At 44.2% G+C, this 25,699-nt stretch overlaps 1 protein-coding gene across 1 annotated transcript in view; it reads left to right on the top strand.

The window, feature by feature from the left end:
* Positions 1 to 25,699, top strand: part of SMOC1 (SPARC related modular calcium binding 1) — a gene marked incomplete at its 5' end in the record, with an annotated part of 46,978 nt that overhangs the window by 10,622 nt on the left and 10,657 nt on the right. The window contains 3 exons of the mRNA XM_009869946.1: positions 12,983 to 13,175; positions 14,093 to 14,175; positions 17,770 to 17,875. Of these exons, the coding sequence (XP_009868248.1) occupies positions 12,983 to 13,175; positions 14,093 to 14,175; positions 17,770 to 17,875 (382 nt within the window). The remainder of the gene's footprint in view (positions 1 to 12,982; positions 13,176 to 14,092; positions 14,176 to 17,769; positions 17,876 to 25,699) is intronic.

Here is a 25,699-nt window from a genome sequence, read left to right as displayed (position 1 = left end):
TGCGCAGTGAGGTGGGATGTGGTTTTTTCAAGTATAATACCGTGATCTGGGTTTCTCCAGTTTGTCTGTGTTCCTTTCTGAAGATTTCTTTCCCCACTTGGAGAGGAAAAAAAAAAAAAAAAGGTGAGAAAACTCACTCGGCACCCCAAAATAGCTCCCTCTTTTTAGGAGTCACCTAGGAAGTGATACCACTTTGCTGCATGCTTTTCTTAAGGATCAGGGATGGTGATTGCTCTTAGGGGTGTGTTGCCTTAGCCATATGCAGTCTTTCGAATATCCCATACATTAACAAGGAGTCTGCTTTTAAGCCACCTATACTCAGAATTGGTGTAGTTCCTCCTGAGTCAGCTTGTCAGGTGAGACTAACCAATGTAAAACAGGGTAAAGCCTGTTGCTTTTCCCTTAAATAGGAATATGGCATTTTTGGTGAGATAAACCGAAAATAGCGAAGGTTAGACAGAAGTTTGATTTGTTATTGTGACTTTTTTTTTTTTCTTCTGTTTAGCTGCAAGGACTAACACCAAGGATCTTGAATGCTTATATTATTTTCCAGAGTGGGAAGACAGTGTGCTCATTTGTGTTGAATTTGTAGTTGGAGCACCTTTCCTTGTGCCTTGGAAATATGGGACTCTGCAGAGACCAAGGAGCCACAGCTAGATTCAGATGAGGCTGTTTGAAAGCAAAGCACTCTTCTGAATGGGGACAGTCTTTATCCATCTTCTTGGCTTTATCCCTTAACTGTCTTGTCCTACTCTGCGCGCACAGCACTCCCCACCTAGTTAAACACATGTGAGATCATGGGCTTCTGCTTCTCCTGCTACTTTTCTGCTACTTTTTGCTGCCACTAAACTTAGCGTTAGTTCCAACATGACTGGCTGTCTCCATACAAGTTGTGTTAATGTTACTGCCCAAATTCCTATTTACAGGATTGTAGGCTCTTCCCAAAAATCTGTGGCTGGTAAACATTAGTCAGGACACCAAGTGGAGGAGAGGAGTGGAACCAAAAGTTGATCTCACTTTAGCAGGAAAGCGGGTTGAAAAGGGGAGGTAGCAGGCACAATTATACTTTAGTGATATCTGAATAAGGTGTTACAGTGACATTGGAAATGGGGAATTCTGGTGCCTGGGAATGAAATACTAATGCTGACGCAGTCCTCTTTGGTTAACATTTTGGTGCTTCTTTCTCCTCTGGGCATAATATCTGTGAGTAGGGGCTTTTGAACTTTCTCGTAGCCGAAGAGGAAAAAATAAGTGTCAGTGATGATGTCAAGAACAAGACCTCATAGGAGAGAACCAGTGTCAGAAAATTTTTGTGTTTTCTTCTGTCTCCTGTTAATGTGTCTCCTTGGCTTGTGTGCTGCATCTGGAGTCAGTGCCTACCAGCACAGTGCTTCTCTGGCCTGTCAAAACTATTGTGCTAAAATCTGTCACTTTACTGCCCCACCTGCCAGAACTACTTATGCTCAGACCTTTGTATTAGTCCTCCCACCCCTTCTTATGGTGAGAGTTTGTTTTGGTTTGCTTTTGAATTAATTTTAACTTAGATTCTGGCTTGATATCAAATGAAACAATCTCAGGAGAAGCTCCTGTTGAGTGTGATGTGAAAACTTACCAATTCCATTACGTTTTCACAGCAAATCTCTCTGCTCTTCTCTGCTGAGTTACTGCTTCCTTGCAAAACAAAATATCACATTTCTCCCTTGCATTCTATCCTTCTTTTCCCTCCAGCTCCATCTGTGGTTCAACCACCCCTTTCTATCTTGACTGCTGCTTGGGAGGCCTCTGTCTCTTCCTCCCTTCTGGAAGTTCTGAGGAGGTACAATGTAGGGACGTCCATGTGGGATCCTCCCACAGTCTCAGTGTGACAGGTGCGATGAAGAAAGGAGCATGTAGGGGAGAGCAAAAGCAGGGAAAAGGGGAGAACTTAGGACCAGGACCCTTCCCAGACAGCCAGCAAACAAAGTCATAAATAATATGCCACTGGGGACCAGTTAATCTGCTCTATGAAAAGGTGCAAAGTATACAAGTGGGAAAAATAACATTGTATAATAATCGGCATGCAACCATAGGTGTTAAACCATATGCAGCTAGGCAAATAAATGAAGCTCCCCCTGAGTGCTGTGTAATAAATCATTCCCAAAGAATTTGGTCACTCCCTCCTCCTTATCCCCCAAAGAAAAAAAACCAAATTACTCTAGACATGGAGTCATAACTGCTACTCTACAGCTGCCAGTTAAAGCATGTGGACAGGGAGCAGTAGGAGAGGGGCAAAGACAGGAGAAGCTGGGGTAAAAGGGGAAAAGGAAAAAACAACCCTGCATTTGAAACCACTGTGTATTTGGAAGGGAAAGGAAATAAGCTGAAGCACCAGATGTTACCTGGACATACAGGGAGAGTGGAGGAATCAGCTTTATGGAGTTTGGTTTGCTTTTTCTAGCAGAAGCTAATTCGTATTGGAGGGATTACACTGATTTGCTGAATTAACTCCTTTGCTGCAAAATTTTCGTTGCTGTATGTAGTAGCAGTGTTAAGCACAGGCTTGTTCATGGGTCTGCACCTCAGATATGCACTTGAACATACTATGATGCCTGCAGATAGACTACATGCATTGTCTCACTTTCCTGCCTATCTTGAAATGTTCTAGTCAACTTCACAGGAAATATTATAACATTTCTGAGGTGCCACAGATAAGGAGGAGCTGTTTCAAAGTAAGAACTTGACCTGTGTTGCTGGATTTCGTCTGGAAAAAGTTTAGACCTGGGCTTCTCCTGAAACCAAAAGCCCTAGTGGAGCTTGCAAATGATTTGCAAAGAGGCAATTGAAGAAAAAAAAGGGTTCAGTGGTACACGGATCAGTGTATCACTGAGACTGTCTGCTGTCTCCAGTCCAAGAAGGCCATGGATATCACCCAATAGAGCATATGACTGTCCTGCCCCTCCTATGAAGGCATCCTTCTTGGGGCGTCAGGCTTAGGGTGAAGAGGTTCTTGCCTTTCATAGGTCTTGGAAATGGAGTGAATAGATGATAAGAAGAGAAGTATATGAGACCCTGAAGGAATATCAGTAGGGCTCATGGAGCAGCAGCAGCATGGGTCACTTGAGGAAACGTCATAGGATCATTTAAGTTGGAGAAGACCCTTAGGATCATCAAGTCTTACGGTTTACGTAGCACTGTCAAGCTCACCACTGAACCACGTCCCTGAGCACCACATCTACATGTCTTGTAAATACCTCCAGGAATGGTGAGTCAGCCATCTCACTGCAACTTCCTTGTATGTTGACTGTGTCTACTTTCAAATTAGTGTCAAAAGATCTGTGAGCTGCCTCGTAAGAATCATGTGTACTTCTGAGCAGAGAGGGCACATGAGTAAAAGCTGCCGTCCTCATGTTCCCTTTCTCTTCGTGGTCATCTCATTTTTGCATTTTGCCAGAGCAACAAAATAAGAAAGCTGTCATTGGGAACCAGTGAGTACATTTTGTGGTGCAGTTCAGGGGTGGCTTAAGTGCTTGCTTTTCAGGCTATTGAAGTGTCGTCTGAGTAGATGGGAAGACCTCTTGGTAGAAGGTCCTGAGGGCTGTCTGTGGAGAGTCAGGAAAAGAAGGCTGTGCAGAGAACTTAGCTTCAGAGCCAGACAAAGAGGTGGGAATGTGTTTAAAAAGCAAGGCAGCATTCAGTCTCCTGGAACACATGAGGAAGGAAGATGTGTTAAGCTGGCTACATTCACTCTTGATGGATGGAATGACATTTCTCTGATTTCACAAGTTACAACACAGGGAGGTCTGTGATCCTCCTAGTGTCATCAGTCTCCCACCTTGTGTAGGATTTGACAGCACAAATCTGCAGCTTCTCTATGGTGCTGGGATCCCCAGAATATATGGGGTCCTGCAGTGGGGGGACTGTTGCCTGTGTAAGGCTGCAATCTGGAGAAATCCTACTGGGAAGAACACTAAGTATCACTCTGCAGTCCCCTCTTGCCTTTCAACTCAAAGTGTGGAAGAGGGCTACCTTCTCCTTACGACACTGATGGAGCAGGAGCAGTTCCTCTGTCCTGTGGCTGATGCCTGAACCCCATATGTTACATTGCTGAACTTACTAAGCCTGGACATACGTCCAAGTTACATGTCCAAGAGTGAATGCTACTGCTCCTGTCAGAGGCAATTCCCTCTGCCTCCTTGTAAAGTGCTAAATACTACAGGAAAAAGCTGAGCTGTCATTACATGAAAAGACTCGTCACACTATAAACGTGTCTTTCTTCCCCTCCTTTTACTCACCAGCTGTAGCATGAAAACAGATTGTTCTGTAGAGGGGAAGACCAGTCTGAAATAGTTTTTACTTGCCTGTGCCAGTTGTCCAAAGCTTTCTATTCGGTGTCCTGTAACTGTGCACTTACAGTAACTGTAAAACTAGTGTGCTCGTTTATTCCAGCCATCTGAGGTAGGCAAATTCTCCCAACAATTGCTGTTCTAGTTGTTCCAGGCACTATTAAAAACAGGTGTGGACGTGAAAATAGTTTTCCAATAATGTTAAGGCTCCACTGGAAACACCTATGGCTTCTTGTTTTATTGAATAGCATTCTTCAGCGTGGGAGGAGTGCAGTGAGAAAGGAGTATAGGGAAAGTGAATGAATGTGTTCAAAGACAGGTGGCTTATCTCAAAGCTAGGTAAGCCACAAGCTAGCAGTGCTTAGAAACTGTCTGAAATGGAAGTTAAGAAAAGGATGGAGGGAGGGGAAAACACTGACTCTGGGTAGTTTGCTCTCAAAATCATGAGGGCAGTGTCTGAGGTTGAATGCTTTTCTACTGCTGAGGAACCATCCTGATGTAGAGAACTGAAGAGGGCTGTATTTTAGTGCCAAACTTTCTCGGTTCAGGCTGTGGAAATCGTCGTTGTGAATGTTCTGCATAGCTACAGCTGTTGCATAGAATATGGGAGCCAGGTGCATTAGGAAGATCAGACCCCCAAATCTGGGAAGTTAAACCGGATCAAATGTCTTCAAGATTTTAGGCTATGTTTGCAAAGAGGTTGCCTCAGTCATCTAGGATCTGCTGGAGCTTCTTGGTCTGTGTGAGTAGAGTGGAAAAGACCTGAAGAGGTCGCATAGTTCTTTTCCTCTGTGATTTAACCCAGGGTCATATCCAGTTAATAGCAGCTCTGACAGATGTACCCTGTTCCTAATGTGGGGACAGGGATCCCACTGCCCCTTCCAATGAGTCAACAGTTAATCACTGGTGGTTTTTTGTATCAAACCTAAATCTACTTTCTCCAAGTAGGCTGACTGCTGCCTGAACTACCCATGGGGAAGAAAAAAAAAAAGATCTATGACCACCTCTTTTTTTTTTTTTTTTATATAACAGCTTTTATGTCTCAGAAGACTGAATGTCATCCTTAGACTAAACAAATGGAATTCTTTCAGCCTTTTCTCATAGATCAAGTTTCGCAGGCCTCTGCCTGTTCCCTTTGCTCTCTCCTGCACTCCTGCCGAACGGTCCACCTCTCCCTCAAAGTGCAGTGCCCAGAACTGGGCATGGGGCTGATTTAAGGGCTCATCAGTCCTTAGTGCCTGTTTCTTACGTCACTACATCTCACAGCTAGATTTACCCATTCTGATTTTTTTTTTCTTGTTGTTGTTTGCAGTGTCATGAAGTTGCAGACTTTTTTGTGGTCTACCTAAGTTACCGGCTTTTTATTTTTTCCAAGTCTTACTGTCTCGCCAGTAATTTCCTCTCCATGCATTGGATTTCTCCTTGCTGGTTGTTATGGTTTGCACTTGTAAGCTGTGATCATGCTGATTTAAAATTATTCATGAGGATGACTTTGAATTCTTTCCTGAATTTCAGTCTGTATATTGGATACTATGTTCCACTAGCCCAATTGGTCATTTAAATTGATATAAGGTCTCCTCCAGCCAAAACTGTTCTATGATTCTAAGACAAATCTCATGATTGCTTTCAATATTAAAGAACTATTTCACAGAGAACTTTTGAGGCTTAGCCTCTCAGAGCATATTTTTCTTAACCTGCAATGTTAGGCAAATATCTCATAGTACTAGCATATAGTCTACATTTTCCTTGTTTGCTTCTGAGAGTGACACAAATTATAATATACTCTAATGAACCAGAATTTAATCAGAGCTCCATTTAATGCATTGTGTATGAACATGCAAATATTTACTTTGTTTATGTGGGGTTTTTTGGGGCCAAGGTGATATACTATGGTCCTAAAAAAATGTATTGTTCTCTTTCTGCCATCCTTCAGCTAGTCTGGCTATAGCTATATGAAGGCTGGGACTGTGTGACTGACTGCTTGAGAGATGGAGTGGTAGAAAGAGTACCAGCCTTGCCTGAAAGACAGTTGAATTAGAATTGCAAGCCTTCACCTGGCAGGTTTTAAGCTGCACAGCTGTGGAGCTTTTTTCCTGTGTAGTTTGGAAACCGTGTGGAGCAGACTCCTTTCCTAGCTGGGCATCGCTCCATGCCTACAGTTACTGCAAAATGGGTGCTAATTGTGTATTAAAAGTCCCTCAGCAAGTTCTCTCTAATCCCTGGGAAGCGCTTCTTTCAGCCATTCCTCCTTATTTCCAGCTAGATGGTAGATATTGAATAGGCTTCTCATCATGTAACCCTGGTAGGATTGCAGTGCAGCTTTATTGCTTTGAGCACAAGGAAAGTGGCAGGGGAAGGATGTGTTCCTGGGTAGCTGAACTTTAATGAGCCCCTTGGAACAGTGCATTTTTTAAAATTGGAAGCCACCTGTTGAACCTTTGTATTGTACTTATTTATCACCGGAACGCATTGTAACCTCTGCTTCTTCTGTAGCCTGTGCCTTGAGAAATGAAGTGAGTACCAAGGTAAAGCAAGGACTACTCAGCTGGTACAGTGTGGGAGCACCTGCAACATTTGTTCTTCTTTTTACCTTTGTGTTAGCCAGAATACCCTGGAAGGACCACGGGCCCAGGCAGAACAGGGTGCAGCGGGTAGCAGCGCTGATGACTAACAGAGGTGCGGAGAGATTTATGCTATCCCCTTGAGCCGTGTTTGCTCAGCTGTTATTGTACTCCTAGTATACACAGAAGGGGTTGTTTCTCTCCCTCCACCCAGAGCCCTGCTCAGGGCACAGGCAACCTGTGCCTATTCACCGCATTGCTTTCCTAGTCCTGCCAGCCATTGTGCATATGTGCATACCCGAGGCTTTTCAAATTCTTCCTCCTCCGAGGTGGAAGGGTGCAGATATGGGCTGTTGATAGGAACTGTGCTGAGCTTTCTGTGTGGAATGAGGCTGTTCTTTCTGCCCACAGCTTTATAAGCTCTGTACTGGGATGAGGCACCTGTTCTCCCAGAGTGGTTGTGGGTCGTGCTCACATTAGAGCTCCCTGATGCAGTGCAAACGCACCTTCAAGCCGGTGTATGTGCTATAAAACAACCAGTTCCAGGCTCGTCTTATCTGCCAAAGCAGTGTAAAGACAGGCTAGATAACAATGAGAAACGAACCTTTTTTTAATTAAGCTTCACCGGGAGACCAAACCCTTTCTGTCACTGAGAGGAAAACTGAGGCACAGAAACATTCAGTCCTCACTTTTGGGTTGGCACAGGATGTCAGTAGGAGCTTGGCACTATTTATCTCTACTGCTGCCTTTCTTTTGGTGCTGTACTAGTTCATCATGGAGGAGAAAGCTGTGAGTTGAACCAAAAAATAGTTGGGGAGAGGCATGTGTTTGATTTTTTCTGAAGTGGTATTTTGAAGTCAGGTCCCCGTTGCAGCACTACCAATGGGGATTGGTCAAGAATCTTCAGTAAAAGACCTTTTCCTCCTCTTCTGATGAATGCTTGTTCATTAAAATGGAAGCTTTTTGTGAGAACTCCATGGGATAAGTTTCCCTGGCCCAGACAGAATTTCTGGCATAGCCTGTAGCTCTGGACTTGGGCTATTCACATAGGTTCATTGGGACTGGGCAGAAGCACAGAGGGAGGTTAGACCCTCTCTTTTGCCTGCTTTGGAAGTGGGACTCCTGTCTCCCAAAGGGGTAGAGATCTCTCTGAGGCAGTTGTTTTTTGGCATAGCAGTCTCCCTCTTCTTTGAATAAGAAAAAGATCAGGTGCAGAAGAGCAATGTTCAAAGAAATAATCTTCTGGGGTCAGATGGCAGATCTTCCTTGTCCCCCATCCTAATCATCCGCAGCATCCTCACAGCCCTGATGTGACCAATGCTTGGTCCTTTGGCTCTGATAGCAACCAGAATTGTTGCTGTGTGTGATGAGAGCAGCTGAGGGAGGCTGCCTCGTCCTCAGAGCAGCACATTGGCTGCATCTAGCCCTACGAGCTGAGCAGGAGAAATGTTAAGCACAAGTCTTTGGTTTGATGCTGCTAGACACTCTCGCTTCTCAGCTTTGTAAAGTAAACAAACACCTCATCTCTTTAATAACCATCTAGTTTATTAGACAGTCAGATGAGGCCCTTACCTCATCCATCATTTTTATTTTTATTGTGCAGGCACTAGATGTATGTCTGAATTTGTGTACTTAAGGGACCAGGAATGAGAGACCTTTTTATGAATCTGACTGTGTATTTCTCAGAAGGCCATTACTAGGGGAAAATTGTTGCATAAATAATGTACAACTGCAGATGTCCAAGCTCTGTTTTCCTGCAATAGCTCATGACTTCAGGGACACTGCTTTTAAAAATGTTTTAAGGAGTGTTAGAAGCAGTCAAGAATAAGAAGGAACAGTTAGTATTTTAGAGCTGAGCAGCTAAGGTAAAATGGATATTTCTGCCAGTGATTCTCTCCTTTGTGTGTGTATGCATTCCCTATCTTTTTTGTTTGCTATCATTGGATTTGTTGTAGTTCAGATTTGCTGTCTCCCAGAGGTTTCACTTCCCAGCAACAGCAAGCTGGCAAGTGCTACGCAGCTTCTTTGCTGATGATTGTCTTAAGTCAAAGCAGAGATGGCAGAAAACAGGAATGTGACAGTGCCTTAATAGAATAGAAAGAGGGTGTAGTAGTATTGTTGGTCTCGTGAAGGCTGTTTGTGTCCTGCTGACTTTCTGTCTTAAATGTTCTTCTGTCTCTAAATGTTTAATATAGGGAGAGAAGGGAAACCATTTTTCTTTATCTTTCTGTGCCTGCAACCCTCATTAACTCAAACAGGGAATAGTCTTTTAAGTATCCTGCACATATAATGAATATATGCTTCTTTCTAAGATGACAGCTTAATTTCATAGCTGGCATTAAACCTTCTAGCTTGGCCATAGACCTTCACTATCCTCCATAAACCTGGGCTTGGCAACAACAGCCAAGTTTCCAGTAAGCAGTCTGACTGGAACAGGCTGACTTCAGTGTCCTGGAGCTGGGATAACATTTGATGGTCCCTTCATTACCCATGAGACCATCTTTCAGGGTGACGGTGTGTGCAGTTCATGCCAAGTCCTGTACTAGGGAAGCTGATGGTATGGATTTCCCAGCCGATTTTGCTGGCTGTTGAAATACACCCCAACTGTTAATATTCATGTTTATTTTTAAGGGAATTAAGTGCTGTTAGAGTGGTAGCCTGGAGGAAAGAGCCTTTAGCGCTAGTTAATACTTTCTCTGCTTAGTAGACATATGTCACTGAAGGAACTTTCCATAAGGCTGTTGTCAGTGCCTCCTTTTAGTGTCAATGCATTCACTGTTCTGATCCCCTCTGGCTCAAGGAAGGTGTGGTGGATCTGGAAAGGATTCAGAGAAAGAACTGGATCAGCTGGGACTCTTCAGCAGTATGTAGAAGAGAAGTAGAAATCTAAAGCAGTGAGAAGCCGGGAGGGAGACTGCAAGCTGTTCAATGTTTCATCCTCCAGAAAAATCAGGGTCAGCAAACAAAACTAGTCGGAGCCAGGTTTAGATCAGACCAAAGGAGGCGCTGTGTTCTGCACTACATGTAGGCAAGCCACAGAACTAGCTGCAAGATGTCATAGTCAATAAAAGTTTATGACAAAGTGGTAGAAGGGAAAAACCATCACTACTGACTAACTACAAACTTCCTGTCTGTCTCTGCAAGTTTCTGATCCGTGACTGGTTGAGACATGAAAGATATGGGGAAAAAGTACATGCTTGTCCTATTCCTCTCTTCTCCAAGCTTCTGCTTTTGGGTAAGGCTGGAGGTGAAAGATAAGTTGGGCTTTTGGTTTGCCCCAGTATGTCTGGTTTATGATTTTCAGGATGTAACAGAATAGGTGAGATTTTTCATAGTGGCTACTTCTAGATGTATGCTAGAAATGAGAAAACTCTGATCTCCCTGCCATTTCAGTTGTGTTGCTGTCATTGCTAATGACCAACCACTGAACACTGGTGATGATGGCGGATTTTGCATCGTTACATCTGTTTGATATCAACTGGGCCAAACCTGTAAGATTTATTTCACTCGGCCGTTAAAAACCCTTCAAACAGGAGTGACTATTTAGTTCTGTCTCCTGGTAGTAAATGCTGTGACTATTCAACTCCCACAAATTTCTGTTAATATGTGCATGCAGAGAATTTTTTTCCCTTTTTTTTGCAGCTTAGTACAAACGTGTGTGTGAGTATGTATTTCTGTTCTGTGTCTATTTTGGAGTAATTTTTAATGCTAGTTTTGCAAGACTCAAAGGGCTTGAGACATCTTGGTTTGAATTCATGCACTCTGGAAGCTTTGGGGATTTAGATAGAAAAATTCCTGGAATGTAGTTCTCTTCAGCAGATTTTGTTGGTGGTTTGGGTTTTTTTTGTGTGCTCATTATGTAAAATTATGATAGGGAAATCTGTCCCTGTTTTTGCTTCCCCAAGCTGCATGAATGATTCTGCTCACCTGAGGGCCAAGGTGTGAATTGCTGTGGGCAGACCGCTGGTACGAAGGGGCCCCTTGTGATGTAAGTGGTTTGTTAAGGAGCCTGCAGACCTCTCGTTCAATGACTTCTCTGTCCATGTACAGCCTGGGAACAGTCATGGCACCTTTTTTTCAGATGTGAAATCTGTCAGCAAAGTGAAGTCAGCTTAAATATCAGCTGAGGCTTGAGCTCCCTTTCAGTTTTTGTTGACTTTATCCTCTCCTGCTCCTTCCCGATCAAGTTTCTCTCTGCTTGAGTCAGACTTGCCGACACTTAAAAGTTTTTATTCTGTGTTTCGGTTGCATGGATTTGTAGGTGGCAAATCTCAGGTGCCCTTTGCGTTCCCAGCTTCAACAGCAATCTGAAATGCTGAGGAGAGGGAGACCATTCTGGGTCTCTGAGACTCTTTAGCTGCCTCAGTTCAATTAGAAACCAGTAGAAGGGATTTCAGGTACCCAAATCATGCTGTGCAGACCTGCAGGAGTTTTTTTGTGTGTTGTACCTGCTGAGGAATTCTCACTGTGAATCAGCGCCCCTTCTGTTCCTCAGATACGTCGCAAAAATTGTTCTCTGCACCTGAATCTATCACCAAAATATAAGACATTAACTGATGTGGTACAGACGGTCAGGTGAACTACACGGAAACAGTAGAGTGTGTGAGCTGTGTGCTGAGCCTGTGCTGGGGGCAGGATGCTGAGGTCATGCCATGTCTGCTGGCTGACCAGGCAAACATCTGCAGGTTTGGGATGAACCTGTGGTGCCACTGCCTGTCAGCGTTGAAGCATTTTATGCATGGAAAGCTTGAGGGGATTCTTGGCTGTGCTGAGGAATTTCAGATGATGTGGCTTTATTTATAAAAAGAAAAGAAAACACACAGTCAACTGCAAGGGAGAGGAAAGCTAGAGAAGGAGAGAGCAACTGTTCCTGTTTTGTTTTTTTGTCACTCTCCTAAGATAAAAGTTAGGAGTTATGTTGTTGTCTTTTCTACCCTAGATGTAGACATGTTTTAAATCCTACAATCAGCTGTGTTCACTGCTTTCTGTCCTACATGCATGCTTTTGTTCTCTCTGTGATACCTTCAGTCGTTTCCAAAGCTGAAGTAGTTTTCCTACTCCTCAAAGGGCCAGAAGGCTTGAAGACTTGTAATCGAGGACTTCTGGCTGTTAAGTCAAATAGATCCTAACGTCCTGTGAGTGAGTGCTCTGTGCATCTCTTCCCCCTTTTAATGGCTGGTCCTTGCAAGAGGCAGCAGCCTGGCACCTCTCTGTGCATCCATCACTCCTCTGCAGGCGGTGGTTGAAGAGACATCGTTAGGGCCAGGCTGGCTGCAAAAGCCACTTCTGGGTTTCCTTCTGTTCTTCCGTACATGCCATCTGTGTACGCTGTTCTCTGTTTGATGATTTCTTTGGAACTAACCTTTTCTGTGTAATAAGCTATTAAGGGACAAGGTCTTATGTATCCCTCAGTAGCAAGCTGTGTTGAGTGGCCTCTGTTTTCTGGGTGAGGACAGCAGTGGAGTGTGCTGGAGAGGTGATGGTAGCACAGGTGGAATGGGGTATTGCATTCTGTTCCCTGCCAGGATGTGTAGAGGTGCTCTCTGCACTGGATAAGGCAGTGTTAAAACATAACCTTCTGTTCCTCTTGGGACTGTCTTGAAGAGATGCTGTTGAGAGAAAGAATGCCTTGCAGAGCAAAGAAAAAGACAGTGGGCAGAGGAGAGTGTTTGCCTTCTTCATTTAACTGGAAAATACAAGTCACAGTCTAGGATCTCTCAGCATGCGAAAACATCGTCTGGGACATGCTTACCCCATGGCTGCAGTAATAGTGAATTTTTGTTCTCCAGTTGCTCTGGTTCAAAACCCAGGTCAATGGGAACAGTTTTTCCTGCTGTTTGTGGCTTGCTGGACACCTGATGGTCAATGCATCTATAATCCATAATCTTGTTGTGTCACAGCTAAATGCAGGAGAGAGCTCTTGATTCAGAAGTCTCTGAGTCCCTAGGGGTGTAGACATGATGGTGTTTGCTGAGAAGGAAACAGATGCAAAGGTCTCCTGATGTGAAGAATGCCTGTATCTTGATGAACTGAGGAAGGTGATCTTGACTGGACTCTTTTTTTTTCTCCACCTCCTCCAACCTCCCTCCCATCTTCCAGAGAAAGTTCACTCCTGTGACCAGGAAAGGCAGAGTGCCCTGGAAGAGGCCAGGCAAAACCCCCGTGAGGGTATCGTCATCCCTGAGTGTGCTCCTGGAGGGCTCTACAAACCGGTGCAGTGCCACCAGTCGACTGGATACTGCTGGTGTGTCCTGGTGGACACGGGACGACCACTGCCTGGAACTTCCACTCGGTAAGAACCATAGGCCTGGTGAGATGTCTGCCTGGAGAGGACACGTACAAAAATACTGTTGCTATGTCAGATAAGTTCCTACTTCTAGAGCAGTCAGCGCTGTACTACCTTCCTTAGAGCTAGAAACAGCATATTTGATATTCCCTATTGAATGTTCCTATGCAACTACCTCTCTGAAGGAGTTGGTGTGTAGTAACTACTGCCCTTGCTTTCCTTGTGTTAAGTATTCATGAAAAGCAGCCTGGATTTCCTCTGGCTTGCAGCTTTTGGGTGGTGGCAGGCACTAGGGCTTTGCTCAAGAGTACAGACCAGGGGCATGAGCAGTGAAAAGACAAGTAGCTTTATTGTATTATCCTCTGCTTTATGCTTCCATGCTGCAGCCACTTGGATCATGACCAGTACAGATTTAGAAGACTGCTTGGTTGTGCATTGATAGATTTTAAGTCAGTGATAGATTTTTCTATAAGTTACTCTGTATCTTAAAGCTGCCTGGGGAATCCTTTCTCACTTGGGGTTTGGAAACAAACTGTGGGTCTCGCAAGTTATAAAAACAGGCCAGTAGGAGTTGGGACCTAAATTTTGATAGATACAATGAGACTGCAGAGCACAGACAGCTTTGGAAAAAAAAAAAAAAGCTCAGCCTGTACCCGCAGGAGCTGGAAGATGGCCTCGTGCTGTTTGTGGGTTTGGGTTGGTAGCTGGTATTGGACTTCAGAGCATGCTCTTCATTCTGTCTTCACTTCTGCTACTGTTGCTGACTGTCCATAAGCAGACAGATAATTAAGAATAATAATTCTTCTGCAGGTTTATTGGTTTGGCCTGCATAAGTAAGCAGATAAGACACAACCCCTTAGCAACCTTCTGATGACACTAAATCTATATCACATAGTTTAGCATCTGCTGTTCTCATTTTTCAGCTACGAGACCCCAGTGTGCGAGAGCGATGCCAGATCGAAGAGCACAGAGATTGATGATCCATTCAAGGACAGAGAACTTCCAGGTCAGAGAGGAACAAGATCCTGTCTCTGCCTTCTTCCCTTGTCTCACCTTAGGACTCTTATTAAGAGGCCATGAATATTGTTGAGGAGATGGGGGATTTCCCTCACCATGCATGTTTTACCTTGGGTTTTATTCTGTATTATTTTGAATCTCCTCCAGTTTCACTGGTGAACTGGAAAAGGCTGGGAGTGCCCTGGGGGCTGGTTTATTGCCTGTCTGCCCTTTGAAAACACATCTGGGATCAGAATTTTCAGGAAAGAAACCTGGAGCCCTGCAGTCCTCTGTGGGAACAATGGGGTCAGCATTGAAAGTTCTTCCTCAAAGCCATTTAGCAGGGCTTTTCAGCAGCTTGGTGCCCCCTTGACAACAAAATAGAACCCAGCTGGCAGTTGTCCATGGACCAGTGGGCTCCCTGACACTGCACAGACCAGGCAGGGCAGTGCTGCTGGTGCCCTAGGTTACCTTAACTAATGCTGCCTCCTCACTTAGCTGGACTTTATCCCTTGTTTTCTGCCTGGGACCCACTTTATCTCCTATTGCTGCTTGTTTTATATGCTGCTTTTCCCTCTTAATGGAGTGACAATCTCGAATTTACGTTTGCCTACCTTGGTTCTGTTAGGAAGATGTGCTGGGCATAGATGTCTGTGCGGCTTTTAAAAATGCTATCCTACCTGCCTGGGCTCTAGTTTTTCCTTCCCGATGCCTTTCTAAGGAGCAGGGTGAGGTGACCTCACTGACAAGTCAGCCATTGCTCTCCTGGGTGGGGGCTGACTGCTTGAAAACCAAAGTTACAGCAGGTTCCTCTCCAACATAAGGAAATGGTAGAAACCAAGAACGCTGCAGAAAGAGCTGGTAACTCTGGATCCACTTCATTTTCTCCTGGCCCTTTCTAAGGCTAGCATAAGGTGAGTTGTTCCCCAGAAGGTTAGCAAAGGAAATGAGATTTGTTCCAGATTTGCCTTCTGTGTCTCCTGATTCTCCTTCTGCTGGCTCCCGACCTCAGGCCCTATAGCTTTCTGCTTAGCAACTGCCCTCAGCAGGGCTATCTTCTACACAGCTCCTTGTTTTCACAAGTTATGTAGAAATATTCTATCTGCCTCCCTCTCATATTCAAATGAAATTGGCCCGTTTGTTCAAGTATTACTTTGGGGGCTAGGAGGAGGGACACCAGTTAAGTGATTGCACTAAGGCTCATTTCCTTAGGAAATGATGCTAAAATAGAATACCTTACTTCCTTTCTTTCCCCATTCCATTCTTCCCTTGCTTTACTGCCTCTCCCTGCACTTCCCTGTGTCTCTCTGGAACTCCTCTCTGAAAATCCCTTTGCTCTTGAGCTTTTTCTTTGAGACTGTGATCTCTCAGGAAGACAGAATGATTCCGTTTCCCTTCTCCCTTGCCTTCTGCACTGCAGCTGGACAGGGAGACAGGAACTGCTTGACACAGAAGAGGACACATGATGCTCTGTAGCTTAGCGATCTAGTCCCAGCATCAGACTCCAGAAGAGCTGCCCTCTCAGTTCAAGCCACTTGTTTGTGCCTGAGTAAACTTTCAGCTCTGTGCTTGGCTGCTTTGGCCTGATGGTTCTTGTCACTGAAAATACCCTTGTCTGTGGAGAGACTAGGAAGTGGAGGATCTGATCCTGGTTTGTGTATGCCTGAGAGATGCTGTGCTGCATGATCTTTTGATGCAGACTTGAGATTAGTTTGATTAGCTGCTCTTGTGTGCAAAAATTCACTCATGAGCCAGAACTGCAGGGGATGAGAGAGGATGTTTCTTTTTTACTTTTTTTTTTCTCTTATTTCTTTGCAGAAATGAATTTTAAGAAAAATCTCTGCTTTAATTTGAGACAGATCATTCTGTTTGCACTCAGTTCTGTAAGGGCGACCCCATACCTTATTGATCTTCTAGAGGTTTGCCCACTCTTCAGCCTGTCAGTGCTGCTGGCAGCGTGTGCTTCTTGGCCTCTGTGAAGAGACCCTGCAGAGGCCAAAGCGGGGAGGAAGTAAGTCCAGATCCTTGCACACGTACACATACCCTCTTCAAAAACTGTGTCATGGCTGTGGCCAGGAGAAAGAAAGAGGGAAGGAAGGAAAGTGTTGCTTGCAATGGCAAATGGCAAGCTGCTAATTCTTGCAGACGGTGAGATGCTGAGGCCCTAGGGAGATGACTTCTAGCAAATGGTTTTTCAACCTTCTCATTACTGCAACAAAAAGCTCCTTTAAGTGAGTGGTCTACTCTGGCTGCCATAGCAGCTTACCCATTACAATGCTGACATTTTCTGGACCATGTGCCAAACGAGTGCTGAGGGGTGTGCGTGTGTGTAATGCACATAATATGGAGACAGGGGAGGGCCTGTTGGTTAGCTGTTACAGAGAACAGAGTCTGTAATACTGCAAAGGAGGGAGTTTTGTCAGATCAATTTGCAAGCTGCTTTCAGCTGTCAAGGGATTACAGTAAGTTTCTGGTACTCTGTTTGGGGTACATGTGCTTCTCTGCTTGTCTGAGAAAAGCAGAAAGTGTTGACACTGCTATACAATGCCCAGGGGAGGCTGTTTTCTGATGACTGCTGCCTTCATCAGCTAATTGGTAGCGCCTGGTGGTTTGGGGAAAGAGAAGAGGTGAGGGATGTGGTGATGGTTTCTGTCACATCAAGAGAAGACAATAGGATGGAAGGTGATGGGGTTTGAGCCTTTAGTTTTGGAGGCAGTGGGTTGAAGTTAAGTATGCTCATTCCTTGGTAGACTAGAGCGATTGTTGCAGTACTAATGTGGTAGTAAATGAAGTACACTTCACTCCTTTAAGAAGCAAGGAGATGGCACAGATAGCCTCATAAAAGTGAGGAGATGGAGAATTTCCCCTCAGCTGTGTCGTAACAGGCTGGCACTGTTAAGGATAGGCGGCTCTGTCAGCCTGTGGTTATGATGGGGGGGAATTAGACAGCCCCAGCGCTAGGTAATGGAAATGGTTACCAAGCTCGGCTTCAGCCCGCTTTGTCCTGCTTAAGCAAGCAGTGACTGGGGCTGATTACCACGTGTTGACTTAGACTGACGTGTTTCCCATGCAGTGGAGATCGTGCAAAGAACTGAATTGTTGTGGTAGCTGCTGGCAGGCAGCATTCTCCGTGCCTGAAGAGGAGAGTGCAAGCAGCGGTCCTCACTTTGGCCTGTGCTTTGGGAAGCTTTAAGCCGTCAGTTAGGGCCTCAGATCAGCCGTGTTTGCAGAGGAAGATGACCCAGGAGGTAATGAGTTGTTTTGTAAACTTCGCTGCAAGTGTCACCATGGGAAGTCCCGTCTGCCAGGCGTTTCCAGTACATCCCTGCGGTTAAGCTGGTAGAAAACTGGAAGAGGCTGTAAAACTAACCGCATGTTCTTCCTGGCAGATATTGTTGATGACCCTGTGTGTGCCTGGACAAAAGCTGCAGGACAAACTGCCGTGCAGAGAAACCCACTGAAGGATTCTTCTGCCTTTCCTTAGGGCCTGTGATGACGACTGCCACGTTACAAACATAGGAGGTTCTGACTGATCCTTGCTGAACTGGGGTAGGAGACCAAACCTGTGTGTTCTTGCATTAAACCTCCTCTTTTCTCTCTGCAGGCTGCCCAGAAGGGAAGAAAATTGAATTTATTACCAGCTTACTTGATGCTCTGACTACGGACATGGTACAGGCTATAAATTCTGCAGCACCTACTGGGGGTGGGAGGTGAGTCCAGAAAGCATTCCTGAATGCCACTGAGGTGGCTGCAGAGCTCTGGGTGACGCTGAGGTGGGGGTGGGAGGGAAAGGTGCTGATTTGGGTTCCTCTGGGTTGCTGGGAGAGAAGCTGAGGCTGCTTGTTCAGATGCTACTCTGTCCTGTCATCCTAGCCCTGCCTGGGTCCTCCTGCCCCTCCTCCCTGGCAGCTGCTCCACCATAAAGGTTAGTTTAGCCCATTTGAAGTGTGAAATGAGAGCTCAGTGGGAGGAAGTGGCTTGTTCTTTTGTCCTCTGGTGCATGAAGAGACCTAATAAAATGCAAATGGATTGAAGGAGACCGTGTGGCCTCGTGGCTACCACAGGGAGTGAAGAATGCAAACCGAATTTTTGGCAGTACCAGCCCTGCGGTTTTTGCTGTGGGGCTGGAGCCAGCCTGCCGATGGGGAGAGGAGCTGTTTTTCGTGGCCCTCCCCTCTGACCAGCTGCCCGTTCCATCCCTCTTGGAAGGAGCAGCAGGTCAGGCCTCTTGCAAGAGGTGGGCAAGAAGTCTGGGGAGCTGGAGGAAAAACTGAGGTCTTGTCTCCCCCTTCTGCTTGATAACAGCAAATCCCCTTAGCGCAGCAGCCGCAGTGCTGGGCTGTGATGGATTTAAAAGAAGTACTGTGTTGCCTTGGCTGAGGCAAGGCTTCTGTGGTTCCGGATTCCCCCGGCTATAAAAGGAGCCAGCGCTGGTTTAGCACGCAGGGATGCCACGATGACCAACGTGCTGCTGTTCGTAGGGATGTGGAGATGAAGGAGCTGCCTCTGTGCATGTTGTTACTTCCAGCAAATGGAGCGTCATGTTGATCTTGGGCTTTGTTCTTTCAAAATGTGGAAGGAGGCAGTGCCATCTTTTAAGTACTTGAAGACAAAAACAAAAAGCTTCCTGGGTGGCATCTTTGTACGTCCCTGGATTTCGGTTATGGGTTGCTTGTGAACCCATATGGTTTTAACTTTGCATTTGGACCTTACAGATCAGGCTGGTGGCTGAGCGCCTGCACGCTGCATATCCTCTAACACATCAAATTAGTGGTATATGCCTACTGTGTCTGTTTTCATATAAACAGGATGAAAAATACCCCAAGGATGGGAAATACGTCGTTCTCTCCCAGCTTATAAGCATTCCAATGTCAATTCTATCTTAATTTGCATGGTTCAAATGCAGTGGGTAGGGGTGGCGGGAAGCCCTGGAGAATATTTGATATTTATTTGGCATCTTTGGCACTGGGACTGTAACCCAGCCAAATGTAATCATCACTCTTAAAATAAGGCTTAATATAAACCAATATTGTAGAGACCAGAGATGTATGCCCCCACTGCACTTCTATAAACCAGCAGGCTTGCTTCCTAATGTTCCCCAAGCTTTGTGTTATTTCTCAGCTTTCAATAGAAGCCTTTCTGGTAGATTTTTTCTACTGCCTAGCTCTTCACACAGTCGTCATGTTGATTTATTTTTCAGCTCCAGTGTCGGCAGTCCAGTTGCAAGGGGAAAAAGAAATCTTTTAGTAGGCTCTCTTTTGTAAGGGAAAAGACTGCTGCCACCCAAATACTCTGCCTGCCCATAGCCGTGATTAAGTTCAGGAAACTGCTCTGGCATAAACTTCCATCTGCATCAGCTGGATTAAGCATATACTCCAAAGAGCATGAATCGAGATTTTCCATCCCACCATGCTGTCATGGCACCATTTATTTTGAGAAAAAAAGAAAGAAATAGAGAAAGATTTAAAGGAATTTTTGTTACTTATATAAAAAATTTAATCAGTATAGCTTTCATTTCATAGGAGTTCGCAAAGTTGGGAAGATCAGTCTGTGCAATGAGTCCTGCTTTCCAAGTTTCCCAAAAGGAAGAATGTCCTGAGTCCTCTTTTCAGGAATATCTGACGTGTCTAGGTGACCTAACTTGACTTTGGCACACTGGAAATAAAAGCTCTTTTCCAAGGCAAAGGGATAGTTTATGTACAGGGTTAATCATAGGGTTAATTTCCAACCTTAACAACTAACAAAATACTAGATTTATGACAGTACTTATCCTGTATCTCCCTGGCAGGGGGTTGATGAGGATGTTGTGCTGAAAAGAAAAGCTAGCAAACTGGCTATCTGATTTTTTTTACTGCCACTCATGTCAGTTTTAATGTCTTAATGTCAGTTTTCTTATTTGTGAGGCAAGCTTCACTTTTTGCAGGCTATTCTCCATCTTAGCCACAACGATTGCAGAACAGGTTCTGTATTTAAACACACACTCGTTCCCTCTGTTGCTTTACAGTGTTCAGCATTTCATCTTCCTGGGCCTTTTTTAGAGTTTGAACAAAAAAAGGTCCGATAATCCAAGGTAACTGTTTAACATATCACCAGCAAAGCTTATGTCTGTTGCAGTGTGCAGGCCTGACAAACAGCAAGCTGTACCCCCTTGTTATTTGGCCCCATATATCATCCTGTGTATTTTGAATCAATTGGAGAAGCAGTACCTAGGAGTTTTAGGGAAGCGGTGAGTATTTCTGTTTCTCCATGGCATCAGAGAGGTGATACTGGCATAAAATACGCATTTTCAATATCAACATTAAAATACAGGACCAAATGCAGAGAAGAGCCTTTCCAAGGTGTCAAGGACTGAGAGTCTTAAGGAACTCAAGCCTTCCTTAGGATATTAAAAGAAAGAAAGAGGAAAAATAAGGTTGAAAGATTGTTTTGTATAATATGAGTATCTCCATAGGGACAAAAGCTCTGCAGGCTCTTTAGTCTAGCAGGGAAGAACATGATTAGCTGAATATAAACAAACCTGTGATCAAAATGGCTTTAAAGCGAGGGCAGTTCTAAGGCAGAATGAAATCATGAGGGAGGTGACTTTCCAAGGCTTTCATCTTAGGCCTGATGCCTTTCAGGAAGACTTGCTTTAGTCAAATCCAAGTTACGGTCCTAAGAGTAATTTGATTCACATTCTGTGAGTATAATGTACAGGAAATCAGACTAGATGACCCTGCCGCCTTCAGTCTAGTCTGAGTCTGGATATACGAGTGAAAACGTCTTGTGTTTGCTGAGCGGCTTCATCTTCAAGACTTTACCTGTTTATGCCGCAGTTAATGTCCGTATTAGCGCCTTTTTTTTTTTTTTTTTTTTGAGCGGGGAGAGGGAGGAACATGGGAAGAAATGATAGAGATCTGCATTTAGAGTTCTGCATAGAGCTGTGCTAAATTGCAGGCTTTATACTTGGCACTTACAGAAACAGTCTAGTAGCAGCTAAGTGAGGCTGTACAACTTGGATTGCTGCAGGCCATGTAAGTAAAACCTGATAAGAGGGGTTTTTTTGGCTGATATTTTTTTTTATTTTTATTGGGCATGCTTAAAACAACCTTGTAATCCCTTATAGGTCTTGTCTCATTTAAGCAAGTTCAAAGCTATTGACTTTAATTGAGTTACTCCTGCTTTACAATAATGTAAATGAGATGAGAACTTCCCTTCCTTGTGGCCCTGGTTTATATTACAGCAAAATAGCCAAGTAGTCTTCATTTAGACTTTTGAAACAGAAAATCTCTGGTAAAATTCATTCTTAAGTTTATGTAGTAACTCCAAGGCACATCTTGTTACTGTATGTTTTCAAAGTAATCAAAGGAGCTCTTGTAGGAAATTGGCTTATTAACAAGTGTTTGGTATCCTTTTTGAAAAGAACGCATAGCTGAAATTGTTCACATATAAACCCTATATAACAGGGACAGCACTTTTTAAAATTCAGGCTTCACTTTAGTACATTTAGTCTATTTTCTGATTCTGACATGGTCATATCACACAGGGCCTAAACTAAAATAGACCAAAGGGAATCCCGGCTTGGGTTTCCCTGATCTGAGAAACTCTCTTTGGTCCCTACCAATTCAGAAATGAATTTTAGTTGCCAAAATGCATGCACTGTGGCTTGCTACAGTATCAGCAAGAATATTACTACCTTGTGGAATTTAGGGTTAAAAGGGCAGCTTACGACAGGCACCCTTATCGTGTAACGCAGCAGCTGTGTCCCTTCATTTTAAGTTGCCGATTATTCCCAATGTAATAGCCCTAAAAAGTACTTCAGAAAATTACCCCTGAGGTTCCCTTTCATGCTCTAGTTGAGCAGTTTGAAGCAGGCAAGCACAGCTCAGCACATCTCCAGGGTGTTCTGAAGCTGAGCCATGTTTTAATAAAGATTGACACTTTCAAACAGTGCAGGGAAGTTAATGTCCAATGCCTATTGCATTTCAAATGAAGTTGGATACCAACTCCTCGTTGTGCTCCTGTGGAAATTCTAGCCTAATTAAAAGTACGGGAGAGTTCATGTAAGAGGAGGATCTTTGAACAGTCAATGAGGAGTGAAGGGAGATGATTTTTAAACCTCCTAAATGATTTACCCCACAATCTTCAGAAAAGTTGTGTTCAGAATAATGTTTCATGCAAAACTTTGCTGGAAGAAACAAAGAAGTAGGACCTATAATGGGAAGATAAGTTTTAACTGTAGGGGCATTTTGCAATCCCTGTAATGAATTTCGACCGTGTAGTACCCTTTTGTTTAGTCTGAACACAGCTTCTTGGCTTCTTGATTCTTTGGCTACAGGAAAGGGAAAATAATAAAACAAATAGAGGCTCCTTTTGCAATTCCATTGGAGTAATCCTCTTTGATTCAAGCCATGTTCCATCACTACAGCCTTTAACTTTAAACTAGACAACCACAGAGAACAACAAAAGGAGAGTGAGGAGTGGAAGCAAAGTGAGAACAATTGTGAATTTTACCTCAGTTTGTTAAACTTATTTTCTACCACTCCCCAAAGGCGCCTTGGTGGACACTGTCAATGCTGGGCTGGGTGTTGACTGGCAGGGTCAGTCCTGTCATTTCTTTAGCTTCGTTCTCATCCGTTCTTCATTCAGGAACAGCACAATGCAAGGCGTACATCCTTGCAAAATATTTTGAAATCGTAGAAACTTACAACTTTAACACCTGTAGAGATCCTGACCACAAACAGACCTCTGCGTTAGGAAAGGAAGCTGGACTGATTTTTTTTTTTTTTCTGCTCTTGCTTCTGCAGGCTTCTTCTTGTCCATCAGTGTTCTTTCATCCTGAAAGAGCTGCCTCAGGTTTATAGTCTCTCTTTGCAGTCCCATTAGGTGATGTTAGGCTGGATTTATTCCCCTTCTCTCCTTCTGCCTCAGCTGCTATTCTTGCTACATAATGTTTATATTAGAAGATAATAGATTCTCTAAAGGCCTTCGAACAGGTGATCATCTGCTGGGTACTTGAGAGGTTGCAACCTTCCTTTCTGTCAAAGCAGTGTTTCGTATTAGGATTTTCTGTCGCTGCTGCAGTACCATGGGTCTGTGCAGTCTGTGCAATGGAATGCAGTGGGGCTGCAAGAGTACAGGGAGCAAAGGACCAGCTTTGGTAGATGTGGCCTTCAGTTGACTTAGCAAAATTTAATGGGACATACTACGCTTTGACAGCACAGTTCTAGGGAGGATAATGCGACTGCGCACTCTGCACAGTTCTGTGAGTGATGTCTGACATTTGCTGCTCTTGTAGGCTTTACCCTGTATACCTCCCCTGCTTCCCTGCTCCTTCTCACTGAGTCAACTCCTCCTTTCTTGCAAGGGGCCTCAAGGACTGGAAGGCATTATAGACTGCATGCAAAGTGGATATTCAAGCTGCCTATTTGATATTCTGGCATATTCTTCTCTCTCTGCTCCAGAATTCAATGCAGCAGCAGAAGTACATGTCCATGTTTTCATAGCCTCTTTGCTTTCTGCTCATACTCCAGTTAAACCAGATGATGCAAAGGTGCTCTCATCTGGAAAACAGTATTGTTAAAAGTAATAATACCTTAACCCACATATCTCTAAGGATAAGCCACCTGAAAAATAAATATTCTTCTGCTACAAGGGAGCTGACAGAGCATTATATAGGAGGAGGAGCAAAACCAACTTAGAGAATACTATATCCTTGATGCCAGCAAATTCATAAGAAAGCTGAGGGAGTGGGTTCTCCATCCTAGGCTGTTAACGACAGACCCTACCTCTCTTCATTGTAGGATTGTGGGTGGGCTTGTGCTACATAATGGAGCTGAACTTGCTGGCATATGTACAGAAGCAATCCAACAATTAGGTTAGATTTGGAAAATCAGCTTGCACAGAGTTCTTTACCCAGCACTCATTCTTTAGGATTGATTGTTTTGTCATGGAGTGCTAAAGAGGAACAATTAGGAAGAAAAGTAAGTATAGCTGTATTGTAGTCAACACTTGAAGTCTGTGAAGACTCTCCGCATTTTGGTAATGCCTGCCTTTACAAGGTCTTACAAAGCTGCTATAACACTGGAGTGAGTGACTGGAATGTAGTGGATTTTTGAGTGACTGGTGTTAGAGCAAGAGACGTTGTTTTGCTGGGCGTTGAAAATGTGCAAAGCAACTTTGTTGTCTCTTGTTTTTTTCTGATTCTTCTATTGTCTGAATGAGTAGAGAGGCAGCCCAACAAATGAAGTTTGCATCTGAGGGCCGATTTATTTCTTCTGCAACAGCAATGGAGAGGTAATAGAAGGAAATCCCTCTGGAATACTCCTGCGAAGTCTGTGCTTGCAGGACGATTAGAGCCCCCAGGTTTATTTCAACTGACCCAGCAGGTATGGTTGTTGTCATGGCACATCATCAAAGCTAGGTGGCTTAGCCGTGCTGTGAAGTTGCATCAGTTCATGTTTCATGGATGTTGCATTGTGTCTTGCATGGGCAGCCATCAAAGTGAAGACAGATACGGTGCTGTAACCTCAGCTTACTTTAGTGTAGCATATAATTTCACAAGCCAGGGAGATGTGGCTGCACTGAGATGTTGTGGATCCTTCCTGCACTGGGATTCTGGGTGATCATCAAAAAGGGTAGGCAGCCCGCTTGGGAACTGCAGTCCTGCCAAGCCAGCCGACAGGAACTGGTAAAAAATCAGAAATGGCTGTATCTTCTTTCCTCCTACCATCACAGCAGTTAAACTTAACTCCCTTTAGCTCCATTAGCATGCTTCAGTTTTCAGCATGAGCTCTCAGCATGTTTGTAATGGCAAAAATTGATCTATCATCACTTTGTGAGTCAATGTATTTATATTAGCCTGTGGATTTCCCCGATTTTCATAATGGAAGTGCTGAAGAGAGCTATATTGCCTCTCTTGGTAACTCATAAGAGCTCTTCCTTGGTGTGCCTCTGAAAAAAAAAGCACTTTTAGGTCCTGCTTCTGAGTTCACTTGCTTCAGCAGGTGAATAGAAGCTTATGTTTCTCTCTGCTGTCTTCCTGCTGGTGGTTCAGAGTTGCTCTGCTGTTTTTTTTAATTTCTGCCTCTCCAGTTGTGAGCCTCCAGGAAACAAAGGGCAAGCCAAGGTGTGGACAAGGGGAATCTCACATGCAAAATCTTAGATTATTATTTTTTTCTATATCTCAGCAAAAGCAGAATATTGTCCCTTGCAATACAGAAGTTCCCTGTGACTGTTGGAAGCATGCTAGTCTTCAAATGATAGCCAACTCATTTCGAAAAGGGAGAGAGGCCAATGACTGTGTTCATAAATGTCATAAAAACAAACCACAGGATGTGTTTTTATTCTCTCCTGTCATCCTGGCTTTCACATACAGTTTCAAGGCTCTGAAAAATCCAGGCGCTCCCTTCGCTTCCTGGGGAGATTTTTGCAATTTCTGCTTGTCAATAGGTGGCCTCAGGGGCCAGCCTTGTATTTTGGCTCCCAAAACTAATCCAGGCTTTCTCCCAACCTCTTCTTCCTCCCCCAGTGTTTATCCCACTGTACGTTGACCA

Source organism: Apaloderma vittatum, unplaced genomic scaffold (assembly GCF_000703405.1).
Source record: "Apaloderma vittatum isolate BGI_N311 unplaced genomic scaffold, ASM70340v1 scaffold6235, whole genome shotgun sequence".
In the NCBI taxonomy this organism is placed as follows: domain Eukaryota; kingdom Metazoa; phylum Chordata; class Aves; order Trogoniformes; family Trogonidae; genus Apaloderma; species Apaloderma vittatum.
The sequence above is the reverse complement of the archived record's forward strand: the minus strand, read 5'-3'. Positions and strand labels throughout refer to the sequence as shown.